This window comes from Anolis sagrei, chromosome 2, assembly GCF_037176765.1.
Source record: "Anolis sagrei isolate rAnoSag1 chromosome 2, rAnoSag1.mat, whole genome shotgun sequence".
NCBI lineage: Eukaryota > Metazoa > Chordata > Lepidosauria > Squamata > Dactyloidae > Anolis > Anolis sagrei.
This window is the reverse complement of record NC_090022.1, coordinates 278,317,834-278,343,387: the sequence shown is the minus strand read 5'-3', so window position 1 is coordinate 278,343,387 and position 25,554 is coordinate 278,317,834. Positions and strand designations below refer to the sequence as shown.

Below are 25,554 nucleotides of genomic sequence, written 5' to 3'. Positions count from 1 at the left end.
TCAGGGTTTAGCAAACAAAGGTTGTTAAATGTAAATAGTTACCATTCTCTCTTCCGGTAGCAAAGGATGATGGTCACCACCGCCAAGACAACAACAACCGCCATAGGGATAAGGATGGCAATAATTAATCCCGTCGCTGAAAAAGTTAGCAGACAAAGATTCATAAGACTACAATGATTCAATTAGCCATTAAAAATTGCTAGTTGTTCAAGATTTCCCATGGTGGTTAAGCCAATGGCTGATCCCAATTACACAGTTTATTGGAAATGGTCACCAGACAACTGCAGATTTCCCTCTGAATGGCTACCTACTAAAATAAGTATATACACTTTATTGCATTGTTGTGAATATTTTTCTGTGAATTCTTCAGTGATAGCAAGTTCTAGAACTTAAATGATCCAAGGGTAGGTATCCTGCAGCCTTCCTCGCGAATGGCAATGATAGTAATGACTGCTAGGATTTGCATCTGGAGGGCCACCCCGGACCTAAATGCACATACATTAAGGACATCTGAAGAAGAGCTCCGATACACATAGCATGAAATGGATCTGGAAAACTTAAAACATCACTGATATTTTATATCTCATCTCTGATCACTCCACCTTGGTGTCAAATGGTAAAGCATTACAAGAATGCAAGACAAAAATATACAGAGAACTCTTCACCTACACTGAAGACATCTGAATGCTATGACATGCAGGCAGGAGAAAATGCTGCTGGTTAGGAGAAAATGCTGCTGGAACATGGCCACATAGCCCAAAAACTCACAGCAACCTTTCCATGACATTATTTTAAGGAGTGAGAAGATAAAATATGGGGAGGAAAAAGAAGATAGGAAAGCGAAATGATGGGGAATGCAGGAGTAGGAAACCATGACATGAGATGAACACTTTTTACACATCATGAATATCTTGATATCAATATCTTTAAACAACCATATATGTACAGAGGACCAACAACTAGAAAGTATGAACAATGGCTCTTTGGGACATGAGTCTCTCCCTTTCTGCTCTCTGGTTGTTTTCCTCACCACTGGTATTTAATTGTTAGGTCTTAAGACAGAAAATCATCCCTTTGTTTAGGAAGTTTTGTAAACAGCCATCTATATAAATGGTCCTAAACAAGCATAATTTTTATCTAGAGATTTGTTACTCAAGCTGTCAGAGAGAGATTTGTTTCACATTGTATTATTGGTCCACTTTATTTTGTATGTTGAAGCAATCCCCAGTTCCAAATAAAATTGCCTTTCAACTTACCATTTTCCTTGGTGACCACAAACAACCTTGTTGCAGGACCAGTTCCTCCAGCAGTGTAGCCACTTAAGCTCAGGTGGTAGCCAGTTTTTCCTTGGAGATTTGAAATTTTAAAGGTTTCTTGTTTCAGGTCTGTAATGTTAATGAATTGGTAGCCTAGTAAAATAAAAAGGCAAATAAGGATTAAACAACAAGAATTCTGGATTAAAAAAATTAATAAAAATGCAAGGATTTATTTGGGCATGTTAAAATCAGCTATATTTTCAAGCTAATGTCATCATATCTAACATGGGATTGCAAGATCTTTGATGGTCAGAATCTTACAATTTAGATACCTGCATTTAATCTGACCCTACTTTGGAAGCCTCTTGGAATCAAAAAATTAGTTGCATTGCTCCCCTGATTCGGTGTTGCTAAATAATCTTGCTTTTAAAAAACACAACCTGATAAATGAAAAACTCACATACTACACATTCACCATCTGATTCCCTTTCCCAACTTTAATAAGAATGACCATATGAATATGGGAAAACGATACTTCAAAGGCCACCTTAATGGCACACATAGCTGGACATAGACAATATTGTGAGCATTTTATGCATATTTGAGCCCATCATTATAGTTCCACACAAATCTAATTGTGTAAGAGGGTGCTCAAATGAGACCACAAAGTTATTTCTGGTAAAGTGTGTGAGAGGGAGAGAGGGAGGGAGTTCATCTTCTCTCCTTCCAAGTTCTGTTGTGCTCCCACCAAGTCTCACAATATCTTACTCTATTTCTATCTCCTGACCAGACAATTATCTCTTCTTTCTATATTACCACTCAACTCCTCTAGCTGTAGGCTGTGCAAAATAAATCCTTTCCACTGGCATGTTTCTTCTCACAAACATCTGCAAGCCAATGAGCTGAGAAGTCCAATCTGTGGTTCCCACTGGTCTCAGAGGCTCCCATTCACCATGTGTGTCACCAATTTTCTAGGTAAGACTGGTGACATCATCACATTACCTAAATTCCCTATTATAGGACACTTCCTCCAAACGCCCAGCATGGAGCTCACCAGATCTCATTCCATGTCATACAACTACTTCTGGCAGGGCTCTGTGCCAGCTGTGTGGAGGAAGTGTGGTAGGAGGGAGAAACCTGAACACATGTTCAGGTTAGGAATCATGATTACAATATGGACACACACTGTAAAGATACACTTTCTGGCATGTGATGTGCAAGTGGGTGGTGTCAGGCACCAGGCGCCAGATTCGCTCTGCTGTCCCATGATTTGCCCCACTGCCCTATGCAATCCTCTGCATCAATGACCTCAGTGTAATGAAGGGGTTTGCACCTTTGCCTTCCCTAAGGCTGAGAGACTGTGACTTGCACAAAGATGCCCAGTGAGTTTTCATGGCTGAACATGCATTCAAACTCTGATTTGTAGAGTTCTAGTCTAACACTAAAACACTACATCATGATGGCTCTTCAACTCATTTGATGAAAACAGGTTTTGTTTTCAATTTACCTGTCCAAACACATTTCTCTCTATGAACCATCATGGAGATTAAGATCCTCTGGGGAGGCCCTGCTCTCCATCCCGCCACTGTCACAGGTGCAATTGGAGGGGAGAGACAGGGCCTTCTCAGTGATTGCCCCTCAGCTATGGAACTCCCTTCCTGTTGAAATTAGATCAGCCCCCCTCCCTCCTGTCCTTCAGAAGGATGATAAAAACTTGGCTGTGGGACCAAGCTTTTGGGACAGTGCCATAAGGCAGCAATAGAAAACCTTACCATACCAACTAGATTCAATGTGGGTGATTGAGATGGTTTTATATAGTGGATATTAATGTTGAGTTAAATGCTTTTAATGGTTATGTATGTCTTTAACTTATTTATATCCCGGTATTGATTGTTTGCCATTTGGATGTTGTGCTCCACCTCAGTCCTCTTCGGGATGAGAAAGGAAGAATATAAATGTTTTAAATAAATAAATAAATAAATAAATAAATAAATAAATAAATAAATACTTTTTCCTGGTTAGTATGAACAAGTGAATGTAAGCATCCTTGTTGATTAGAATATAAAGGGGCTTGTGTATGTGCCAGAAGCAGTATTCAGTATTCAAGTTCAAGTTCACAGTGATTACTTGTAATACAAGTGTAAATGAATGTGCCCTCCATACCCATGAGCAATATGAGAGTGTTTGCTGGCACATGAATTGGCCAAAGAGCTGTTCTATGTTCATTGCTGTTCTATGCCTTAAGCCTGACCGCTTCAGATCAATCATTCAGCAGGCACAAAAGCTCATCTGTTTGTTTGTTTTTAAAATATTACTTTCCATTACTTTTTAGATGGGCATGAAACTCCCAGGAGCTTGAAAATGTATTTTTTGAGTATGGGATAAAACTTTTCAAAAATAATATGAAAACTACTCTGTAAGTGAACTGGGATATGTTATTATTAGGCCAATAATGTAACATTGTTCTCATTTATATTATATTTGAAAGTAATCTTGTTACAAAATTATCCAAAAAGGGTAACTTATTAGAAGTAACTATGTTGCAGCATTTTAGTTCCTAGCTCTGAGCTTGGCTGATCTTTGTTGTTTTCCCCGAAGAACATGCCCTCTTTTCTACCTTTATCATCATCATTGGATCATCCTCGAGTACACAAACCAGGTCTGTTCATGCAAAAGCCAGGTTCATCAGAATTCCAAAATATTTTGTTATCATTATTTGGCTCCCATGGCTATGCCATCAACTTTTCAACCAAGAAAAGTTGTCATATCATTTCTTCACCTATGTCATTTTTTATGACCTGGAAATACCATGTTGTAGATAGTTTGTTTTGTAAACTTTTGGGCTACAAGATTAGGGCCAAAGTATGGATACAGGGACTGAGAAACACTCCCCTTCAACAAAAATCTAATGAAGCCCTGAATAGCTGTGGAAACTCTGAATAGCGAACTTATTTGTAACTTTGATGACATCCTTCAAGTATAACTTGAAACTTCCCTGTTTGAAGATTTTGAACCTGTGGATTTCCTGATCCCGAAAATGATGTCAAGAAGCCACCCCAGTTTGTAGCAGATCATAGCCTTCCATCTTGGAAGCTTAGCTGCATCTCTTTCAACTATCTACTGATAGGATACCACAGAATTGCACTGGAGGATCTAGAAAGGTTCACAAACACTTCTAGAGGAAAATATTTTTGGAGCATGGGTATTAAATCTGTGGACAAGGGACACTGCAATTGAAGGTAGATGTTGACAAGCTGGAATGTGTCCAGAGGAGGGTGACTAAAATGACTGGAGAACAAGCCCTATGAGAAGCGGCTTAAAGAGATGGGCATGTATAGCCTGAAGAAAAGAAGGCCAAGAGGAGACATGATGGCCATGTATAAATATGTGAGGGAAAGTTAAAGGGAGCAAGCTTGTTTTCCGCTGCTCTAGAGACTAGGACGCGGAATAACGGCTTCAAACTACAGGAAAGAGGATTCCACCTGAACATTAGGAAGAACTTCCTGATTGTGAGAGCTGTTCACTAGTGGAACTCTCTGTCCCAGTGTGTGGTGGAGGCTGCTTCTTTGGAGGCTTTTAAGCAGAGGCTGGATGGCCATCTGTCGGGAGTGCTTTGAATGCGATTTTCCTGCTTCTTGGCAGGGGATTGGACTGGATGGCCCAGCAAGGTCTCTTCCAACTCTAGGATTCTATGATTCTAAGGAAATTGTACTGTATTATTTCTCTGAGAGAGATAAAAGTTGCTATCGTGTCAAGGGTAAGGAGCCTGTGGCTCAGGTCCATTTTTGTGGTCCCCATTTAAATAGAAAAAACATATTATCAAAGGCCTGTTAGAGATATGCTGACACCTCCCTGGGCGATTTTAGGTCTGACAAAACCTTTTTCCTAACAGGAAACTACGAAAGTGGGTCAAAAAGTTTTGCCTCCTGTGTCATAAAAACATTATAAATGAACATATAGCAGCAGAAGTTGCTACAGATCATAGCCTGAACTGTCCTCTACTCAAAACTACCATTCAACATAGTCACTATCAATTTGTACCCTTTTGCGCCGTTTAACCCAGGCATCAAAACCATTTTAGAAAAATTTAGGATTTTGCTTTGTGACCCATGATTTTAAAGCTGTTTTAATGCCCTGATTTGGCCCCTTCTGACTTTTACTTGTTTGGACTTCTGAAAGACAACCTACGTCGTTTCAGATTCAATGACTTGAATTACATTAAAACAGCTTTAAAATCAGGGGTCATGAAGCAAAATCCTATTTTTTCCCAAAATGGTTTTGATGACTAGTTTAAATGTTGGTACAAATGTGTACAAATCGATTGTGACTATGTTGAACAATAGTTTATTTACATAGAGGACAGTTCAGGCTATGATCTGTAGCAACTTCTGCTGTTATATGTTCATTTATAAAGTTATTATGATGCAGCTGGCAATTTTTTTGACCCACCTGTGTATAAACCCCAGCAGTTTCCCACCCCAGTATGAAGTGTTTGTTCATTTGAGACTTGTAATCCCACAACTGAAGATAATAAACTTTCCTAAAATATATAATTGTCTCAGAGGCTTGTTTCAGGGTTTGATTCAGTGTAGTGTAGTCACCTTCTTTGGAGTTTTTTAAACTGAGGCTGGATAGCTGTCTGTCGGCTGTGTTTTGATTGTATGTTTGCGCATGGCAGAGGACTGGGCTGGATGGCCCTTCCAATTCTATCATTGTTGAAAAACATTGCTCTTTGTGGTTATATAGTTGATGTCTTGAGAAGATAGACCGTTGGTTTTGTATATTATTTTGTATATTAAAATGTTGGCCAAAATACTGCATTTGATATACAATGTCATAGCTATGCCTCATTTCCTGATCCAGCCTCTGACATCTACCTTAAAACTGAGGCAACAATACCAAGGGGCTGATGTTCTGTAATATGCCCAATCCTCTTCCACCAGTGGCATGAGAAACAGAAGCAAGAAGCTCTGTGGAGTCCTATTGCAACTCCTTGTTACACTGAACTTCACTTGTGGAAGGCTAGACACATCAGCTTTCACTGCTTCACTCATTAACATTTCAGAATTGCATTCCTCTGTAAGGCTGCCTGGATGTTAAGGTGAGTTTTAGGGTATTTGCAGTCATGGTCATGGTGTTATGATTGTAAATATGCATATTAAATAGTCTTGAGGTTGTAAGTCTATGTTATGACCAAGTTGCTAGTCAATAATTTCGTTTAGGGACAGTACTGACTTCGTAAAAGCAGAGTAAACATTACATCTCCAAAAGTATAAGATGTGTAAGGTGGCCAATGAGGAGGTACTCTTTTTCTAGTACTAAATAGGGGCAAACCAAAAATGGGCAACTTGGAAGTCCCTGAACAGACTCAGAAATGGAATGGGCAGATCAAAAGACAACCTGGCTAAATGGTACTATCTAGAAGAATCTAACACCTTGTGCGACTGTGAAAAACAACTCTGCAAAATGTATGCTTGTCCACAATGCCTGTCACATGCATGGAGGAAGAATTGTTTAAAGCTACAGACAATGCGGTGGCTTGCCCGTTTTTGGTCAAAAATTATTTAACCACTTGCATTCCCTCTATTTTATCAGTTTTATACTTATTTATGCAATGCTTTTGACATGAAATAAATAAATAGTACTAAACACCCTCTATTTTAAATAACAATTAAATGGAAATAAAATAGCAACAGAATAGTTATTTTAATGGAAAAGCAAGAGTGGTCAGATTACATTCTCTTAACTGAAACATTTTCCTCCATATTGTATTTGGTATATTATTTCTCTCCTTTGTGACTTTCTGGCCCATCTCCACATTTAGGACAAATAGCACATTGGCAACTGAGAGTAGATGGAATTATAGTCCATTAAGGGTGAAACTGTTGCAATTTTCCCCCCTTGAGATTAGTAACTTTTAAGCATGTTTTCTTTTCATCCATGGCTTCCTCCTGTTGTATATACCTGGGTTATGATTTTGTTGGTGTATGCCAATAAAGGCTGTGTGTGAGTGGTATTCCATTAAGTTTTATACAATTATTTTTCAGTCCACTGTAACATAATCCCCTCCAGCATGCACACTTAATAAATTCTGCACAAGTTGTATCTGAGTAATTTGTAATATTGTCATGGAATTTGAACATCAAGCAAATATTTAAAAAATTGTTTTGGAGTATGATGTAATGTTTTCATATCTGTGGGACACACAGCAAATCTTGAAAATGTATATCTGAAGGTATTGTAGCATTGTTTTTGTCTTATCCAGTAAGCATGAATAACCAATCTTGCAAAATGTTATCGAGGTATAATTGTAGCATTATTGCTTTCTCCTCCAATAGGCATGTCTTAGTAAAGCTTGCAAAATTCTTCCTGAGCATTTTGTCGCATTGTTAGATCTGGAAGGCACAACTAGTGCATTTCACAACATTGTATTCCCAGCACATGTTGCTATTGTCTCCTCTGGTTGGCTTGCATGATATATTTCCCAAAATTATATCTCAGCACATCATAATTGTGTTTCATCCGGTAGGCATACCTAGTAAACCTTGCTAAATCATTTCTAAGTGTATTGTAGTGTTCTTGCATTAAGTAGGTGCGACTAGTAAATTTTTCAAAATTGCTTCTAAGCATGTCGTACCGTTGTTGCATCCAATAGTATTGCCTAGTAATTTTTACAATATTATTTCTAAGCTTGTTGTAGTTGTGTCTCATCTGAAAAGCATGTCTGCTGCATCTTGCAAAATTGTATCTCAGCGCATTGTAATGTCTTTTCATTGTGTCGACATGCTTCATATATCTTGCAAATTTGTATCTGAGTGCGTCGTAGCGTTGTCTCATTGCTCTCACTGTAAGTTTGAGTAATTCTGAAAGTTTTTGTGTGTGCAAGAGAGAAAGAGGAAGACAGAAACATGGATTACTTTAAAAATAAATGTTATCATATATCAGAGAAGGTAATAGCTGTTTTGTCTAAAGCACACCGAGTCCCTCTTTATAGTAATTTTGCTTTTAACATGTTTCTCATGATCAAGCAAAATTAAAAGATATAGGAGATAAAACAAATGAGAAAATATACTCCAGACAAGCCCGTTTTTCTTACTTTGTCTTTACATCATTCTCATTTTTAAGATGGTAAATAAAGATATATTGATGTATAGATGCTCAAATTGCCTTAAAATAGATTGACTGACATTTCATGTGTAACCCCTAAGGTGATCCTTGTTAGCATTTATGTGGGTTAAATCCTTGTGCCAGCAGGACTGAAGACTGACAGGTCAGCGATTCGAATCCGGGGAGAGCATGGATGAGCTCCCTCTGTCAGCTCCAGCTCCCCATGTGGAGCTGGAGCCTCTCACAAGGAGGAAGCCTCTCACAAGGATGGTAAGGCATCAAAACATCTGGGCGTCACCTAGGCAACATCCTTGCAGATGGCCAATTCTCTCACACCAGAAGAAACTTCCAATTTCGCAAGTTGCTCCTGACACACACACACACACACACACACACACACACACAAAGTAAAACATTTTGTTCCAAGTATATGTGATCCTATCATTTTTTAGTCCTCGGAAGTAGGGAAAGGTAAAGATTTCCTCTTGATATTAAGTCTAATTGTATCCAACTCTGGATGGTGGTGCTCATCTCCATTTCTAAGCCAAAGAGCCGACGATGTCCACAGACGCCTCCTAAGTCATGTGGCTGGCATGACTGCATGGAGCACTGTTACCTTCCCACAGAAGCGGTACCTATTGATCTGCTCACATTTGCATGTTTTCGAACTGCTAGGTTGGCAGAAGCTGGGGTTAACCACAGGAGCTCACCTCATCTGTAGATTCAAACCACCAACCTTTCAATCAGTAAGTTCTGCAGCTTAGGGATTTAATTCGCTTTACCACCCTTGGAAGTAAGGCCATTTAAAAAAAGAAATAGAAATGGAGCAAGCTAGGTCTGGGGCTCTTCCTCTCCCCTCCTTGGAAGTAAGAGAGGGAAAGCCTCAGTTCCAATCTCCTCCTTGGAAGTAAGAGTTTTCAGGAAGAAATTCAAAGAAAGAAAGCTGGATCTAAGGCTCTCTCTCTCACTTCTGAAGAAAGAAGGAGGGGTGTTTCTTTTTTTAAACTGCCTTATTGAGGAGGAATAGGCTGGGTTTGGGCTCTTTCCTGCCTCCTTGGAAATAAGCGGGGGAAAGCCCTAGACACAGCTGCCTCCACACATCTCTTTCATAACATAATGGTAGCACCCCCTTTTTTGAGGAAAAGAGTGTGACACTATTACACAGTGAATTACGGTATTTGTTCCCTAGTTTCTATTATGATCATAGTGAGTTCCTATACCAACTGCACTCTCTCTGTCATCTTTTTCCTAAACCTGATAGCTCTTTGTGTGTTCTGCATCAAAAAACCCTATTGTGAGAGGTCATTTACTTCTTTTTTTTTGAAAAGGACATTCCTTTTTCATGCCACTAAAGATGGAAACATCTCCTTCCCCAGCGACATCAGGCAAACCCTATCTCTTCTGGTCTTCAGAAAAAAAGGTAAAGACGTGGCTCTGTACACAAGCGTTTGAAGAATAAATTACTACAGTTTTGTCACAGTCTGAATAAGGATTATGGATGAATGGAATCATGCACTTTATATGTTTTAATCTGTTATTATTCTCTATGTTTTATTTGCTTACTGTTTCAATTGTTTTTAGTTTATGGGATGGGTTTTATAACTCTGTTTAAGTGGCACTGAATCTTGCCAGAGTTGTAAGCTGCCTTGAGTCCCACTACGGGGGTGGGACAGGTGGGATATAAATGAAGCAAATAATAAATAAATAAATCTCTTGATGTGAGTTTCTTTCACATTCAATATTTTAAAATCTGTCTTTTCTGTCCCATTTATGATGAAATCTGTGTGTTTTGAAATGGTCTAAAAGAAACCCTGAAACAAGGACAAAATGTTACATCACCTGTAACAGCAAGACTGAACAAGTGAAGCTGTTCCCAGCATTGAAAAGACAATGTTGTGCATGCCTATCCTGTAGCTGTTAGGGGTAAGGAACCTTTCACAGAAGTAAAGGTGCCAACCGTAATTCAGTACTACAAACAGCATTTTCACTATAGCTGCAAACAAATGCAAAGTTGTTAGAGAGCACTTGAAGCCCTCCTTTTGGGCAAATCTACTTTGTGACTTTACTATCTGTTTCAAGTGTGCCATTTACACATCATGCTGATGAAGAAACAAGCAAATGTTAGTAAGCTCTTCATAAAAAACAACAACAATGAATCCAACATAATTATCTCTCTCAGATCAAACTCCTTTGTGGATTGAATACCATTTCACTCTTCATATTCTAAGTTCCTGTTGCACCTCTGTGTAGTAACTAGGCTTGGGCACAAATCAGTTTGACCGAAAGTGATTTGTAATATTTGGCGGTCCATTCTGTGTAATCCCCAAAAACAGAATGGGGAGGAGGGAACTGCAAATCTCAGCAAAATGGATAAAGAGAGAGAGATTTATTGGCTACTGGAAAGGATGGAGTTAAATTTGCATTATACCTGAGGCAGGGGTCTACCAAGGGGCTCATGGAGAAGATCCTCCAGCACCTTTTCTCCCTCTGTGGCAGCCAAAAAGTTCCCTAGGTTCCTCCTCCAAAGAGGGCCCTACTGGGACTTGCATGGGATGGACATCAAAAAGTCTGAGTTCCTCTCGGAGCATGATGGGAGTTGAAGTTTTTTTTTCTCTCAGACAATAAAAGGCCTGGTTGTATACATGCTCTGATTGGCTAAGAATGGACACAACTGGCAACTACAATTCCCAGAACCCTTGTGGTAAAAACTTAAAATAATTCTAAAAAATCAGTAGATTTGTGAATTGTTCTGAAACTTGGCAGACCTGCAGTTGTAAATGGGGTGTAAAACCGAGGTAGGTTTCATGCAGGTAGGCTTTAAAATGTCTTGAGGATCTAGACTTTAATGTTTCCCATTGTAGCCAATGGGCCAAATTTTTGCTGAATGAAAAAGGCAACACTCCTCCGGATTCGAGTAACTTTCCGGTAAACAGAATGAGGGGTTAGCCGATAATGGAGCCTGATAATGGAGCCCTTTTGGCAAAATTGCACGCCTCTAGTAGTAACTAGACAAGAATTGTTCTCTCTCTCCACTCCCCCCAATCCCATGTCTGGTCTTCTGCCTCCATGATGTCAGATACAACACAAAAAGTATTGTGAGCATCAAATTACCTCAATTGATAAATATAGTTTAGTAAAATAGTCCATCATCTCTCCTTTTTTTCTCCTTGAAAGGCTGTTGCCCAACTATAAATGTGGGCTGGAGAGGGAGAGATTATCAGGGAGAACATGGGCAGTGAACAAAAGGATGTTGTGAAGAAGAGTGAAGAAATACAGCAAAGCAGAGCAAGATTTCCAATACCAACAGTTAAGAGTGATGTTCAAGCAATTTTGATTTCCAAGTCTCCAAAGTTGGATGAGAATTCAGAATTAAAACAAAACCATCCATATTTCACTGTCCAAGGCATACTGCTGTGTTGTAGACTATACACAGATACAGATACTGGTAGACTTCTGCTGCAAAACCGGCCAGACATCCTGTGGATTGTTCACAGCAGTGACAAGATGTGTTCATTTTATTTGTCATGTTAAAAATGGCCATGGTCAGCACTCAACTAGCTACACCACTTTTAACAAGAGATACATTTGTTAAAAGCGCAATAGAGAGGAAGCCAACCTAGCATACATCAATAGGGGTATTTAGAGACTGCGGAAAGTCACTGAAAATGCCCTCTCTCATATGGCAACTATATGTGCTGTCAATCATGATAAAGCTGAGAAATGCCTCTCCTGCAAAGCTCTTAAAATGGGGACATGTTCATGTAGTGGAATATGTGTCATAAAAATATCATTGCAGATTTGACAAATGTGAATTTGATATGATGTGTGGGAATGAATGGAAGGATGTGTGGTTGGAGTTAATAATTTTGGAAGCACCAGTAAAATATTAAGGCCTGTAATGACTAACTACCTGCTTGCTGGACTGTAATTAAAAGTAAGCTGTGATAAGAACTGGGACAGTGATAACAGAAATGTTTGTAACATTCCTTATGTTAAGAAGGAAGTCAACACAAGCCTTGTGTTTGTCAACACCAATCGAGAAGAGTCAACATCTGGCCAGGAAGTTGAGATGGAGCCAGGATGGAAGATGTCTATCATTAATTTACAACTTTGGGACTACATCAACAGAATATTCCTTTAAAAGACTCAGTCTAATAATGCTCAAAGTGTGGCAGTCCTGAGGAGTCTGTTCCACCCGCTATGCTCTGCTCCATGGGAAGGAGAGAGATAGTGTACTATGGAGAAGGGCAGAATTGCACGGGAGCAGTCTGGTCACTTTGGCTTCTTTCTCAAGGGAAGAGGAAGAAGTGTGCTTTTGGAGTCTTAGGTTTTGTGCAGGGAGTCAGGTTCTGCTGTATGGAAAATAGAGAACTGTTCCTTGGAATTGTGTTTAGGGAAGGAGTTTGGGCATTTTGGAGTTTTGAAGTTATGGAAGTTATGAAACCATACATTGGCAGGCTGCAGGAAAGCAAGGTCTGGTCTAACAGGTGCTTCTCCAAGGAGGGAGAAAAGGATATGGTGATATTTTGGATGCATGTGGATGTGAATGTTGACTGAAAATGTTAATTCCCTTTGTTTATTAACCAATGTAATTGTGAATCCAATGTAGTTGCATAGAATCTATATGTCTGTATGTCCAATGACATTCTTTGTCTAAATGTTTTTCTGTAATCTGATATACCCTCTCACACTGGAAATTGCAATAAAAAGAACCTATGCTTTAAAAGTTATTGAAAAGTCATTCATGACATATGGCCTTTCAAATAGCCTTGGTCCTAGCTGTCTACTATGGGAGGGTTTGTGGTTGAATGTATTATGAATCCAGATAACTGAAGACCTTCATACAAATTTCTGCCTTTCCACTACTTGTCAATGCCATCAAATTTCTTTCTTGCTTGAAATTTGGCTTGTTGCCATTCATATTTTGTGAAAAATGATCAAATAATCTTACTTACCTGTCTCAAAATCTTTTGGCTTTGTGTTGCCTTCCTCTCCTTTTCCAAAGTGAAGCAAATAGCCCTTTATAAAGCCCCGGATCTGTTCAGTGGGAATATGTTGCCATTTTATTGAGATGGAATCTGAGGTGGTTTTCACTGCATTAAACACTGGTGCAACTGCTGGTTCTGGGTAGAAAAAAATGTGAAGGAAAACTTATGTTTTGCTTAAAAAATTAGAGCAAGTGGTGACCATTGCAGCAAACAGGTCTAGATCCTGGTAATAATTCCAATCCATTGAATTATATTTGGAATAGTGAATCAATCCTTGTGCAAATCTGCTTGATTTAATGGTTTACTCTAGTTTGAAGTACCAAAGGAGTCAGACTTAAACTGTGATAATATTTCCCATTTCACTATATTAGTGAAGCAATAAATGCAACCAGATTACAATCTAAAAACATTTATGTATGGTTACACAAAGTCATGGATAATAGCCAACTCTACTGAAAAGTCTTCCAGCCCAAAAATAGCACAGAATTGTGCTGAAAGATCTAGGAAATGCTTAGAGAGGACATATTTTGCTGGATGTAGCTAAATTCTGAAACGGTGAATAGCTATTTTGCAAATACAGGAGACACACTGTATTTCATTGCTCATCAACTCAAGATACTATTTACTTGCACTGAATGCATTTTACTCACACAAAGATAATGCTTATGCTTTCAGAGTCAGATTAATATGACTCTATTCAGATTAATATGACTCTATTCTGCTAAAAAGTTGACTCTACTTGCTAAAAAGAGATCACTCAATCATTACAAATTTAAATGCAAATGTTGCCGTTTAAGACGATTTTGTATGTCATTTAAGACATGTCTCAATTTTCTATGAGACTGAACCCAGATTCAATTGTTTTGTAACACAGTGGGAAAGCTCAAATGCTTGAATTTGAACTGGAAATAGCAAAAAATGTTAGATCTAACCCATTATTAGGATTTTTTAAAGGTCTGCATTTGTTCTCTTATTTATTGTCTTTACTATTCTATTGTATGTTGGATTTGGAGCTTGCATTGACAGAATCTGTCTACTCCTGTAGGTCATTTTCTAAGATCTCATCTCCCTCAACTTTGCATGAGGGCTTGGAGCAACATCAACAAACATCATCCATTCCGGCTTTCTTTGTTGCCTGAATACCATTCCCTGTATATCGCCAAACGATAGCTGTAACCAGGTTGGTGCTGCCTGGTTTAAGTAGACTCATAGCTCAATTCTGGATCAAGATTAGTGTTTAAACATACAGTAAACGCAATGAACATACATTACACATTTATATAACTGTCTTTTGCTCACAAAACCCTAACTGCAAAGCTGTATTTATTCTCTTCCAGACAGTCTTTAACAAAAGATCAAAATGTGCTTACCCAATTCTTTTGAATAACCATCTACATATTTTAGCAGCTGGTACCCATTGTTTTTGCAGCCATAGACAGAAAAATGGTATCGAACTCCTGGTTGAAAGAGAGCTGTGGGACAGAATCAACATAAAATAATCTCTTTTACAATACTATCAATATACCAAGAAAATATGCATTTTAGTACAGAAAATATACAAGTAATGCAGGTCACTACATGCATGGACTTATTTTAGACCAGAAGTAGTGGACCAGATGGGGCAGGTGCATCTGTGTGCCACATGCAATCCCACCAAAGTATGTTTTTCGATTTCACCACATATTCTGATGTTTGTTCTGCCCTTGGAAGTTCTCAGGAATAGTGGATTTACCCTTTAATATGTCATAGTGCCCAACCCTCCTAAATCCTCTAAAATCAAAAGCAGCAATAGATCTCTGATCATTTCCCCCTTCCTCTGCTTGTTTTGGAAATTAATGTGTCTGACAGAGAGTTCTGCAGGCAGAAAATTATCTTCAAAAATTCTCAAGTCACTCACCCTGTTCTAAAAGAAAGGCATCTATAGCTCCTCCAGCATGTCTCTATGGTCAACTTCTGATAGAAGTATGTTACAGAATACCCACACAGATTCTTAGAGATGTTTTAATTGACCAGCAAATAATTAAATCCACAAATCCAAAGGGCCAACTGTCTAAGATTGTGCCCCTTTCATCCAATGGAATTGCAACAGAATCTAGAAAGTTATGTTGGGGGATCCACAGATTTCTAGAGAACACCTTGCTAGGAATCTCTAGGTCCTCTAGCATGGCTTTATAGGAAAACCTAGAGATTCCTAGAGAGGCATTTTCTCAGGAGATATATATATATATATATATATATATATATATATGTGTGTGTGTGTGTGTGTGTGTGTGTGTGTGTGTACTTTTTCTACTTTCCCAGGAAGGTGGGGAAGTGCACTCCTAACCTCAGAAAATGTGAAGGGCTTAAAACCTCATTTCAAGCACTGACTTGAAAATGGGCCATGTTTCACAGTTCTCCATTTAAATGAAAGTAAACTTAAAACAGTTGTTTCTTACTGGATCTAATGATGGGATTTGTCACATTGGAAGGAAATGTTTCCCAATTGACAGCGGTACAGGACCCTGGCTCATAACACCATCTGACTTTATAGCCACAGGTCACACTGGGATCAGGAAGCCAAGTGACCTGAACACCATCTCCTGTTGCAACTCCAGACTCTGTTGGTACCGGACCTGTGTAACATGGATAACATCAAAAGTTACTCCTTGGCCTAAACCCATCTGTCCAAAACTACTTATGACTGCAACACAATTAAGGACAACAGTATGTCTCCTAGGCCAAAGTATCTTAAAGTAAAAGTGGAGAATAAACACAGAACATAAAGCAGAATCAAAAATTAACATAGACCATAAAGCACAAAATATAAAGCGGAATCTTAACAAGATCTACTTAACCCATCCTCTTAAATCAGGGATGGTGAAGCACTATAGCTCTGAGAAATGCACTATATCCCAGTAGAGCATGCTCTTGCCACATTTTCACGTGTCTTTACTGCTTCTATAAGAAATACTTAGACTTCCTGCTCTGATCAATTCCTCGTCTGAAGAACAGCACGGGGAAGACTGTAAGGCACCTAGAACATAATCCTTCACTTGCAAAAAGGGTGACCAAAATATTTGAAGCTTACACTGAGTGAGGCACCTGTCTTGCATGCCTGACAATCCAGTTCCAATTGGACAGGCCAGCAGTCCAAAATCCATATTCCCAATATAACTTTTGAAGACTACATCTCACCTCTAAACTATTTCCACCTATTGGTTGCCAGAAATGACCCGTTTTGGTTTTTACCTGCTGTTCTACTTCTGTACTTTAATTGACAAATATTCTGGTAGTACTCCTTCTAATGATTCTCACTAAAACAACTGATGCCAGGTGAAATTCTTTAGATTTAGAACACAGAGAAATGCCTTGTTCTCACTGATCATCATCCAAAGCATTTGCAGATTGTGGAGAATCCAGGCTGAAGAGAATGCCAATATTTCTCAGCTTTAGAGATGATTCAGCCTCCCTGACTCTGGATCCATGACTCACAATGCCTCAAAACTGAGTGATGATGTGATATTCATTCACACAGGACTTACGTAACTCCCGAAATATTGCTTTAATTTGTTCAGCTGACGTTTGGGATCAACATGTACTAAATTCATGCTGGACATTAGAATAGCACAAAGAGCGTGTCGGTGATGTTGATACATTAGTTATAACTGATGCTAGTATCTAGCATTGTAAACTTTATGTAAGCTGGCAATGAGTGCAAAATCCCTACACTGTTTTAAGTTTCAGTTACTGATAATTCCTTTGTGCCTGTTTTAAACTATAAGGCCATTGAGTAAATGGCCTAAGAAGCTTGATTTCAGTGAGATAACATGTGCTATACAAATAAACCTGTCCAAAGTAGAGATCCTGTGCTTCTGACCATTTGTATTTTCTTCAGAACACATTGTGATTGGCAGTAGCTACAGGAGGACTATTCCAGAGTGGGTTTTTTTTTACAGGATTCATCCAAATTTGCAAGTTTTTTTACCTGTACTGTTCAGTGCATGAGCCATAGTTTGTTTTTTGAGTTTGTTTTTTGTTTGTTTATGACATTTATACCCCGCCTTTCTCAATCCTGGAGGGGACTCAAGGCAGCTTTACACATAGGCAACTATTTGATGCCTTAAGAAAATGTACAATTTGTTTACATTAAAACTGATCTCTTTATCAGGAATAGATATGAAACAAAACATTAGAATATATTCATTGTTTTGCTGTAAAAGTCAAGCTGTCAAATATGGGGAAGTTACTGAACTTTGAAATTTTCAAAAAGCAGACAGAACAGAAAAAAAACTAACATTTACTTATTCCTATTAGTAACAATCTTCAGAAGTATTTCCATCTGCTCTTGATTTATAAGATGACGACCATTTCAATTTTATTCTGTTCACTTTAGTAAATTTAGCTGTGTTCACTCAAAAACAAAGCCCCTGTCTCCCAATTTTTGTTATCATTAATTTACTGCTCATCATCATACATTTTGGAGCCCCCGGTGTTGCAGTGGGTTAAACCCTTGTGCTGGCAGGACTGAAGACTGACAGGTCAGAGGTTCAAATCTGGGGAGAGCGTGGATGAGCTCCCTCTGCCAGCTCCAGCTTCCCATGCAGAGACATGAGAAAAGCCTCCCACAAGAATAGTAAAACATCAAGACATCCTGGCATCCCCTGGGCAACATCCTTGCCGACAGCCAATTCTCTCAAACAAGAAGCGACTTGCAGTTTCTCAAGTCACTCCTGACACCAAAAAAATAAAATAAAAAAATCATACATTTGAGTGTTTCATACAAATGTAGCAAATACTTACATTAATAAGTCCTTTGACCTCACTCTACAATATTTTCCCATTTCCCCCTCCATTTGTATGTTTATGCGCTACTGAGGAAAATACTGCATGTAACTAATAAAGCAAACTCTAGCCTGCAAAAGCTTGCACCCCAAAGGCATTCAAGTGAAAGAAAACTGTTCATGTTTAACATGCATAAGACCCTTTTTGTGTTTCCTCCAACCAAATAGCATGAGCAACCCTCTGGAATTTGGACTAGATGAATGCAAATCAAACCACTCTTTATTAATAAATTAATTATTAAAAGTCTATTGCCTTCAGAAAGCCATGAACATATAAACAGGAAGAGTATGGCACGGGATCCAGTTCTCACATGGTTCACAGCTGGAGTGGAAACAAGATACTTTTTGTATCTCTTCCTCCCACTGGGATGTAAGAAAAGTCTTGGGTCACCACTGCCAGTGCAGCTGTGTAGGAGGGCTGCCAGGTCAAAGCTACAAAAATAAGAGAAACTGAAAAATCATGTTTTCATGTACTACAAGAAAGAAGGAGTATAGTTGCTCTTTGAAGTTGACATCTGGTTTTTGAGCTGTATTCTTTTGGCTTGTGTCCAAGCTGGCCCGGAAGCTGCGAGTGTGCTCCAGGATCACAGCTGGTCTTCTCCAGAATAAAGAGATAGCCCAAGAAGGAAATTTGACACTAAAACTTTCAGTAGTCAAAAGTACAATTAATGTAGGCAGGAGAGAGAAAGGAATCTTATTTACTTAAGCAAATCAAATGTATCAGAACTTTGTCTCATTACCTCATCACCACCACCACCTTCAGTTGATGAAGATGAAGGAGGTGATGACAATGATGGTATTACTGATTGTCATTGTTGCTACTTTTATTTGTTCTGTAAAGTCCTACCCATGCCATCTCAATGTGGTTTAGAGGGGACCCTGAATTTCCAAAGGCCATGCAGAAGGGAGAAAACTTTCCCCTGGTGTTTTGGCCTACAACTCCCAGAGACCCCAGCCAGTTTACCAGCTGTTAGGATTTATGGGAGCTGAAGGCCAAAATATCTGGGGAACCACAGGTTAAGAACCACTTTTCTAGAGAATAGGACACCAAGCAATGGATTCTAACTACAGGAAAAGAAATTACACCTAAACATTTAGAAAAACTTGATAATGTGAGCTGTTTGACAGCATAATTTGCTGCTTCACAGCATGGTGAGTCTCCTTTTATGAGATCTTTTAGGTTTAGCACAGCTGATAAATCACCAGCAAAATCTGTCAACCAAAAGTTTGCAAGTTCAAAGCCCCGGGTCAATGTGAGCAGTCGACTGTCAGCCCTGCTCACTGTTTACTTAAGCAGGTAGAAAACAGCTTTAGCTGTATTTAGAGAAATTAGGTACCGTGGGGGAGGTATTTTATGATGCCATAAAGAAAGAAGATCAGAAAATGCTGGGCGACCGAAAAGGAAGGAGGAAGTCCTGATGGTTCTTTGTCATATAGAATGGAGCAACAACACCCCCTGTGGCTGGACTCACCTTCCTTGGCACAAAAAACAAAACAAAAAACAAACAAAAACAAAACAAAAAAACAGCTGGATACTGAGTTGACAACACCTCCTTTCTGTTCTGTCTGTCTGTCTGTGTATTGTCTTTACAAAAGTGGCATTGAATGTTTGCCATGTGTGCTATGATCCACCCTGAGTCCCCTTTGGGGTGAGAAGGGCAGAATATAAATAGAGTGTTGTTGTTCTTATTGTTGTTGTTATTTTAAATGGGAGGCTGGATTGTCACTTGTCTGGAGTGTTTTGATAGTGATTCCTAAATGGAAGAAGACTGGACTAGGTGGCCTTTGTGGTCTTCCAACTCTATGATTCTCTTCTATTCCAAGCTAAAATGTCTTTCGATGGGGCCTTGGCCTGTCTCCCAAAGAGCAGCCTCTCTAAAAACAGAGAGGGTTCTTTGCAGAAGGTTGGTAACCAAGTGTGGAACAGATGCATTCCGAATCAGGGACAGATCTCTCTGTACAAATTAAATCAAGATTCTATAGTAGGGTTGAGGTCTTACACCACCAGCATCAGTATTACATTTGACTCTATATATAGTGCTACAAAAAAAAAATGACAGATTCTCATTTTGTTCTCTCTGCAAAGTCCAAAATGTTTTCTCCTTGGTTCTGCTGCCACTATTACTTGCTGGAAAATTTGAAAGGAAAGGTAGATTCAACTCACATCATACTGTCATGCTTCCCAAAGGCACAATGAAGATAGGATTCTCATTTTAGAAAGCAAATGCCATTTTGCTTGTATTGTCAAAGGCTTTCATGGCTGGAATCACTGGGTTGTTGTAGGTTTTTTCGGGCTATATGGCTATGTTCTAGAGCAGGGGTCCTCAAACTAAGGCCCGGGGGCTGGATACGGCCCTCCAAGGTCATTTACCCAGCCCTCGCTCAGGGTCAACCTAAGTCTGAAACGACTTGAAAGCACACAACAACAACAACAATCCTATCTCATCAGCCAAAAGCAGGCCCACACTTCCCACTGAAATACTAATAAGTTTATATTTGTTAAAATTGTTGTTCATTTTAATTATTGTATTGTTTTAAAGTGTTTTTTGCACTACAAACAAGATATGTGCAGTGTCCATAGAAATTCATTCATGCTTTTTTTCAAATTATAATCTGGCCCTCCAACAGTTTGAGGGACTGTGACCTGGCCCTTTGTTTAAAAAGTTTGAGGACCCCTGTTCTAAAGGCATTCTCTCCTGATGTTTCGCCTGCATCTATGGCAAGCATCCTCAGAGGTGGTGAGGTTGGAACTAGGAAAATGGGTTTATATATCTGTGGAATGACCAGGGTGGGACAAAGAACTCTTGTCTGTTGGAGGATGCTTGCCATAGATGCCGGCAAAACGTCAGGAGAGAATGCCTCTAGAACATGGCCATATTTCCCGAAAAAACCTACAACAACCCAGTGATTCCGGCCATGAAAGCCTTTGACAATACATTCACACCATATATTTTCAAAATCTCAATTTCACTTCATACTTACCAACTGGAATTTCAGCACTATTTATTTGAGAAGGAGGAGAGGGACCAGCTTTATTTTTTGCCACCACTGTGAATATGTAGTTATTATTTCCAAGTTTTATTTTTGTGTTGTTCAGAAGTTCAGAAATTGACTCCTTCATGGGCATCCCTGATACATTCCAAGATACTTCATAACTTTTTATCTCTCCATTAGAGTCCATATTGGATAGTGGCTGTTGAGAAAGCCATAGCAAACCAAGCAGAGAATTAGTTAGAGGAAGCAGGAAAAGCAGGATTGAAAGAAAGCAAAACCTCAAAGAGAGCTTTCAAAATGACTTTTCACAAGAAACTAGGAGATAGGTTGAACTGTAGTCTACTGGTTGAACACAGAGCAAGTCATTCCCACATTGCTAGAGCACTACCAATAAATAGATATATAGAGTAAGCAAGATCAGCTGGATGTAGGTATCTTTGTGCATGTTACACAGAGAACCACACAATGTCTTTCCAGATTAGGCTCCAAAAAGCAACAAGCTTCTGTGGACCAAGTATTGCTGAGAGCCCCACTGAGTTAGAATGCCATCCATTTTTAATCTGAGATGACTGGACATAGCACAAAAGATACTGTGTACTATATTTATTGGTTTTGAGACCTTTCACCAAAGAGTAGGAATGCATTGCACGAGAGTAGTGCTTAATGTTTCCCAAAGGATTAATTAACACACTCAGAGATACTGCTGGAAATGAAGACCAATTTTGCAACCTGAGAATCAAGCTTTATTCTTTCATCAGCACAGCTCTTAATATGCCTGGAAATACAACTTGCATCAACTCCAGCTTCTCTGGCTTTGAGAAAGATTGACATATCCTCTCCTGGGTTGGGTTTTGTTTTTGGCCATATATATATATATATATATATATATATATATATATATATATATATATATATGCCCTGAATTGAGAATTGAAAGTGGTATAGAGACAGGAAATCATATGCACTGTCCTCACTACACAAGTTAAAAGTCCCAGATTAGACAGAACATCTGAATTCGGCTATCTATTCATTTAAATCTATTGAAAACAGATATGAATAAGCCAAAAGGGAACACACTACTTACAAAGCTCAGATTTGCCATACATATATGATTGATAATTCTGCCTCACTGTAGTCTAAACTATGCAAATGCAAAACAAAACTGCTTTATTAATAAATTATTGTTTAAAAATCTTTTGCCTTCAGAGAGACATGTAATATAAAGAGTGAGAGTATGGCAAGGATCCATTGTGCCTTGGCAGTGGGAAGGAAATGGGGTTTCAGAAGCAAGCAAGGTGAGGGGAAAAGGATCTGGGTGGTGAGAAAGGTGAGGAAAAATGGCCTTTGGCCTTTTGGGGGAGGGGGAAGACCAGGAAAGAGGAGGGAAAGCTTCGAGTAGTAGGAGGAAACCATGGAGTTCCTCATTATGCTTTGCGGAACCCCAAGGACTCCACAGAGCACACTTAAAGAACCGCTGCACTAAATAAATAAATAAAAATTTTGGTGCCCAAGATACACAAAAGGACAAACAAACCAGCTATACAAATCAGCACCCAAGGTTGACTGACAATCCACACAACCAATCAGGGCATGCCAGAATAGCCAGTTAAAAAGCAGCATTCCTATTCAGATGGTAAACTAATGTGCCAAAGCAATACAATGAGTTCGCTTATTTCAAAATATATTGCCACAAAAAGGAAATGCTGAGAGAATCTAAGTCTCCTTGTTATGATTTATATCAAAGGTGGTTATTCTAATTTCTCCAGAGAAAAATCAGTTTACAGCCAAATAATGTTATACGTTTGGACCAGACCATCTAATAAGAAAATTAATTCAAACAGCTGAATATGTACCTTCCAATAGATAATGACAGTTCCTTCATCAGTATTTTTCTCTCGCCAGACATCTAGATTTCGTGAAGGAGCTACAAGATAAAGGTGTTTAATTACATTAAAAAAACTAATTTTTATTTGCTTATATACACAGTGTATAGAAATCATCCTTTTATGATACGAGGTTGACAACAGCAGTGTCAGTATAAAAGATAATATATTTGTGTTTGTAGTGTTGCTTCATTCCCCCAAAATCCTTTACTGCAAGAGTAGACAACTCAAAGGTCTTAGGGCTGCACTCTCCAACTAAATTCACAGACCCACACACCAGTGTGGCTGTCATAGTGCTGTCGCATTTCAATAATGTGGGCACGGGGGATAAAAAGCCATTTTTATTTAACCCTAAAATCATACTATTTATTTTGGGGTTCTTTTACCCCGCCCTTCTCACCCCGAAGGGGACTCAGGGCGGCTTACAAAAACAAAGGCACAATTCGATGCCTGCATCATAGAACAATCAAACACCAAATTACATCAATTCACAAGTAACAACGATTCAAGCATTATACCCATAAAATCAATAAAATCAATAAAACCAATACAAACCCAATACTACCATTAAAATTCAGAACTGTGGTGGTAACCACATAGCATTTTCCTTTGGAATACGAGGCAAGAGGAATGCAAGTCTTATTTCAAAACAAATGTGCCCACTTTGTACCACCATATGCTTCCTCATTCTCCAAATGTGGAAGTGCCAAAAATCCTTCTATCTAGGCAAGCCTGAACATAACTACAATCATAATCTCAGAGGCCTTTGACACTGTCCTTGCTCTTTGATTTAGAATCACTGTCCATGGCAAAGGCTTGAAGTTGATGATGTAGCTCCAGAGACAGTTTTGCTATTTGCCTCCTATATTTAGCAACCTTTCTCTTCTCTAAGGCATTCTCCCTTTCCATTACTCTTGTCTTCTTAATCCACCTTTGATTAGCTGACATGAGTAGGTGGAGCATTAATTATAGGACCTTCTCTTCTAGCAGGACAATTAGCTTGACCTTCCTACCTAAGTAGCTTTCTATACCCTCAGGCATGAGAATGATGTGAGAGAAGCCTCCCATCTGGCATCCCCTGGGCAACGTCCCTGCAGACGGCCAATTTTCTCACAGCAGAAGAGACTTGTAGTTTCTCAAACAGTTTCTGACACCCAAAAAATGGGAAAGACATGTTCACTGTGACAGAATGCTTACTGGCATTGAGCCCCTCCACAGTACAATAGCTCCTAGGATGGCTATGTTATTTGAGGAATTCTGGGATTACTTTTCCAAGATTTGTTTGTGATTTAATAAACTTACGAGCTTCTAGAGTTTGGTGAGACAGTTCCTTGCTCCAGTTGCCCCATTTCCAAAAGAAGGGCTCAGCAGCTGAACAACGAACTTGAAAAGTATACATGGTATAGGGATGCAAATTATCCATTGAAATCGTGTAATGTGAGTTTTCTGCACCATCAAGATGAACAGTCTGTAAATAAAAACAAAAACAAGCCTTTTGTCAAACAAAAATACCAGCTTACTAGATTTATAGTTGTTGCTCTATACTTGTGTGGGGTTGCCTATTTACAAGGTTTTTTTTAACATAGTAGAGATAAATTGTACTATCAAGCTGCCACCAGAATCAGTCTTACTAATAAAAAATGACTTTGAAGAACAGGTCTTAACTATGCAACTTGCTTCAATATTTTCAGTGAGAAAAAAAGCAATCTATGGAGGATTATAAAACAAGATAATTACAAAAACATTGTGATCTCCCATAAACAGTGTATTTTATGTACTTTATATTACATTATACATACAGCACATATTCATGTGGGATATATCTCAGAACTCAGTGTGGATATGTGAAAACATGGGTAATAGCAAACTCTATTGAATGAATTACTTCTGGCAGAAACATACTACTAGGAAACACTGGAAATTGCTAAGTACTCCAGCACAACTCTATGGGATATATCTGGGGGAATCATATCACAGAATAGCCAGAAGAACTTACAAAATGCCCAAAGAGGATGTGTTCTGACATAACTCATGAAAATATACGTAATGATATTTTCTGTATTGTGAATTCTGGGAACTATGAACCCCCTGGGAGTTGAGAAGGGTGGGGTACAAATATCTGAAATAAATCTGAAATAAAATAAATGTACTACTTAAAATAGAATATATATCCATATTAAAAGCCCTATATGGCTTGGAATCTAACATATTAAGGGTCTCCTAACATATACATTTTTGAGAGCAGAGGTCTGCAGGAGGAGCCTGCCTCTGCAGCTCACTAGCAGAAGCAATTTACTGAGGGAAGTCATGGGAGAGGGCCTTCTCGGCACACTAACTGTGGAAGTCCTTCCTACAAAGGTCCAACATTGTTGCTATCTGTGTCTTGCACCAAGTCAGAATGTGGTTCCTTATTTTAAAATTTCAGGAATTCATTTACCTTTAAATGTATATGATTTTTAATGTTCACGGCGGTTGTTTCCTATTAATATGTTCAAATCGTTTA

The 25,554-nt window shown here is 38.8% G+C and overlaps 1 protein-coding gene across 4 annotated transcripts in view; it reads right to left on the bottom strand.

Moving 5' to 3' along the window:
* LIFR (LIF receptor subunit alpha) overlaps nt 1-25,554 on the bottom strand; it is a 115,102-nt gene that overhangs the window by 10,332 nt on the left and 79,216 nt on the right. For all 4 annotated transcript variants that reach the window (XM_067464633.1, XM_060761411.2, XM_067464631.1 and 1 more), the window contains exons 11-18: nt 24,354-24,519; nt 23,022-23,092; nt 21,157-21,367; nt 15,790-15,966; nt 14,722-14,823; nt 13,319-13,486; nt 1,257-1,409; nt 43-136 (exon numbers count right to left, since the gene is read on the bottom strand). In XM_067464633.1, the coding sequence (XP_067320734.1) occupies nt 43-136; nt 1,257-1,409; nt 13,319-13,486; nt 14,722-14,823; nt 15,790-15,966; nt 21,157-21,367; nt 23,022-23,092; nt 24,354-24,519 (1,142 nt within the window). The remainder of the gene's footprint in view (nt 1-42; nt 137-1,256; nt 1,410-13,318; nt 13,487-14,721; nt 14,824-15,789; nt 15,967-21,156; nt 21,368-23,021; nt 23,093-24,353; nt 24,520-25,554) is intronic.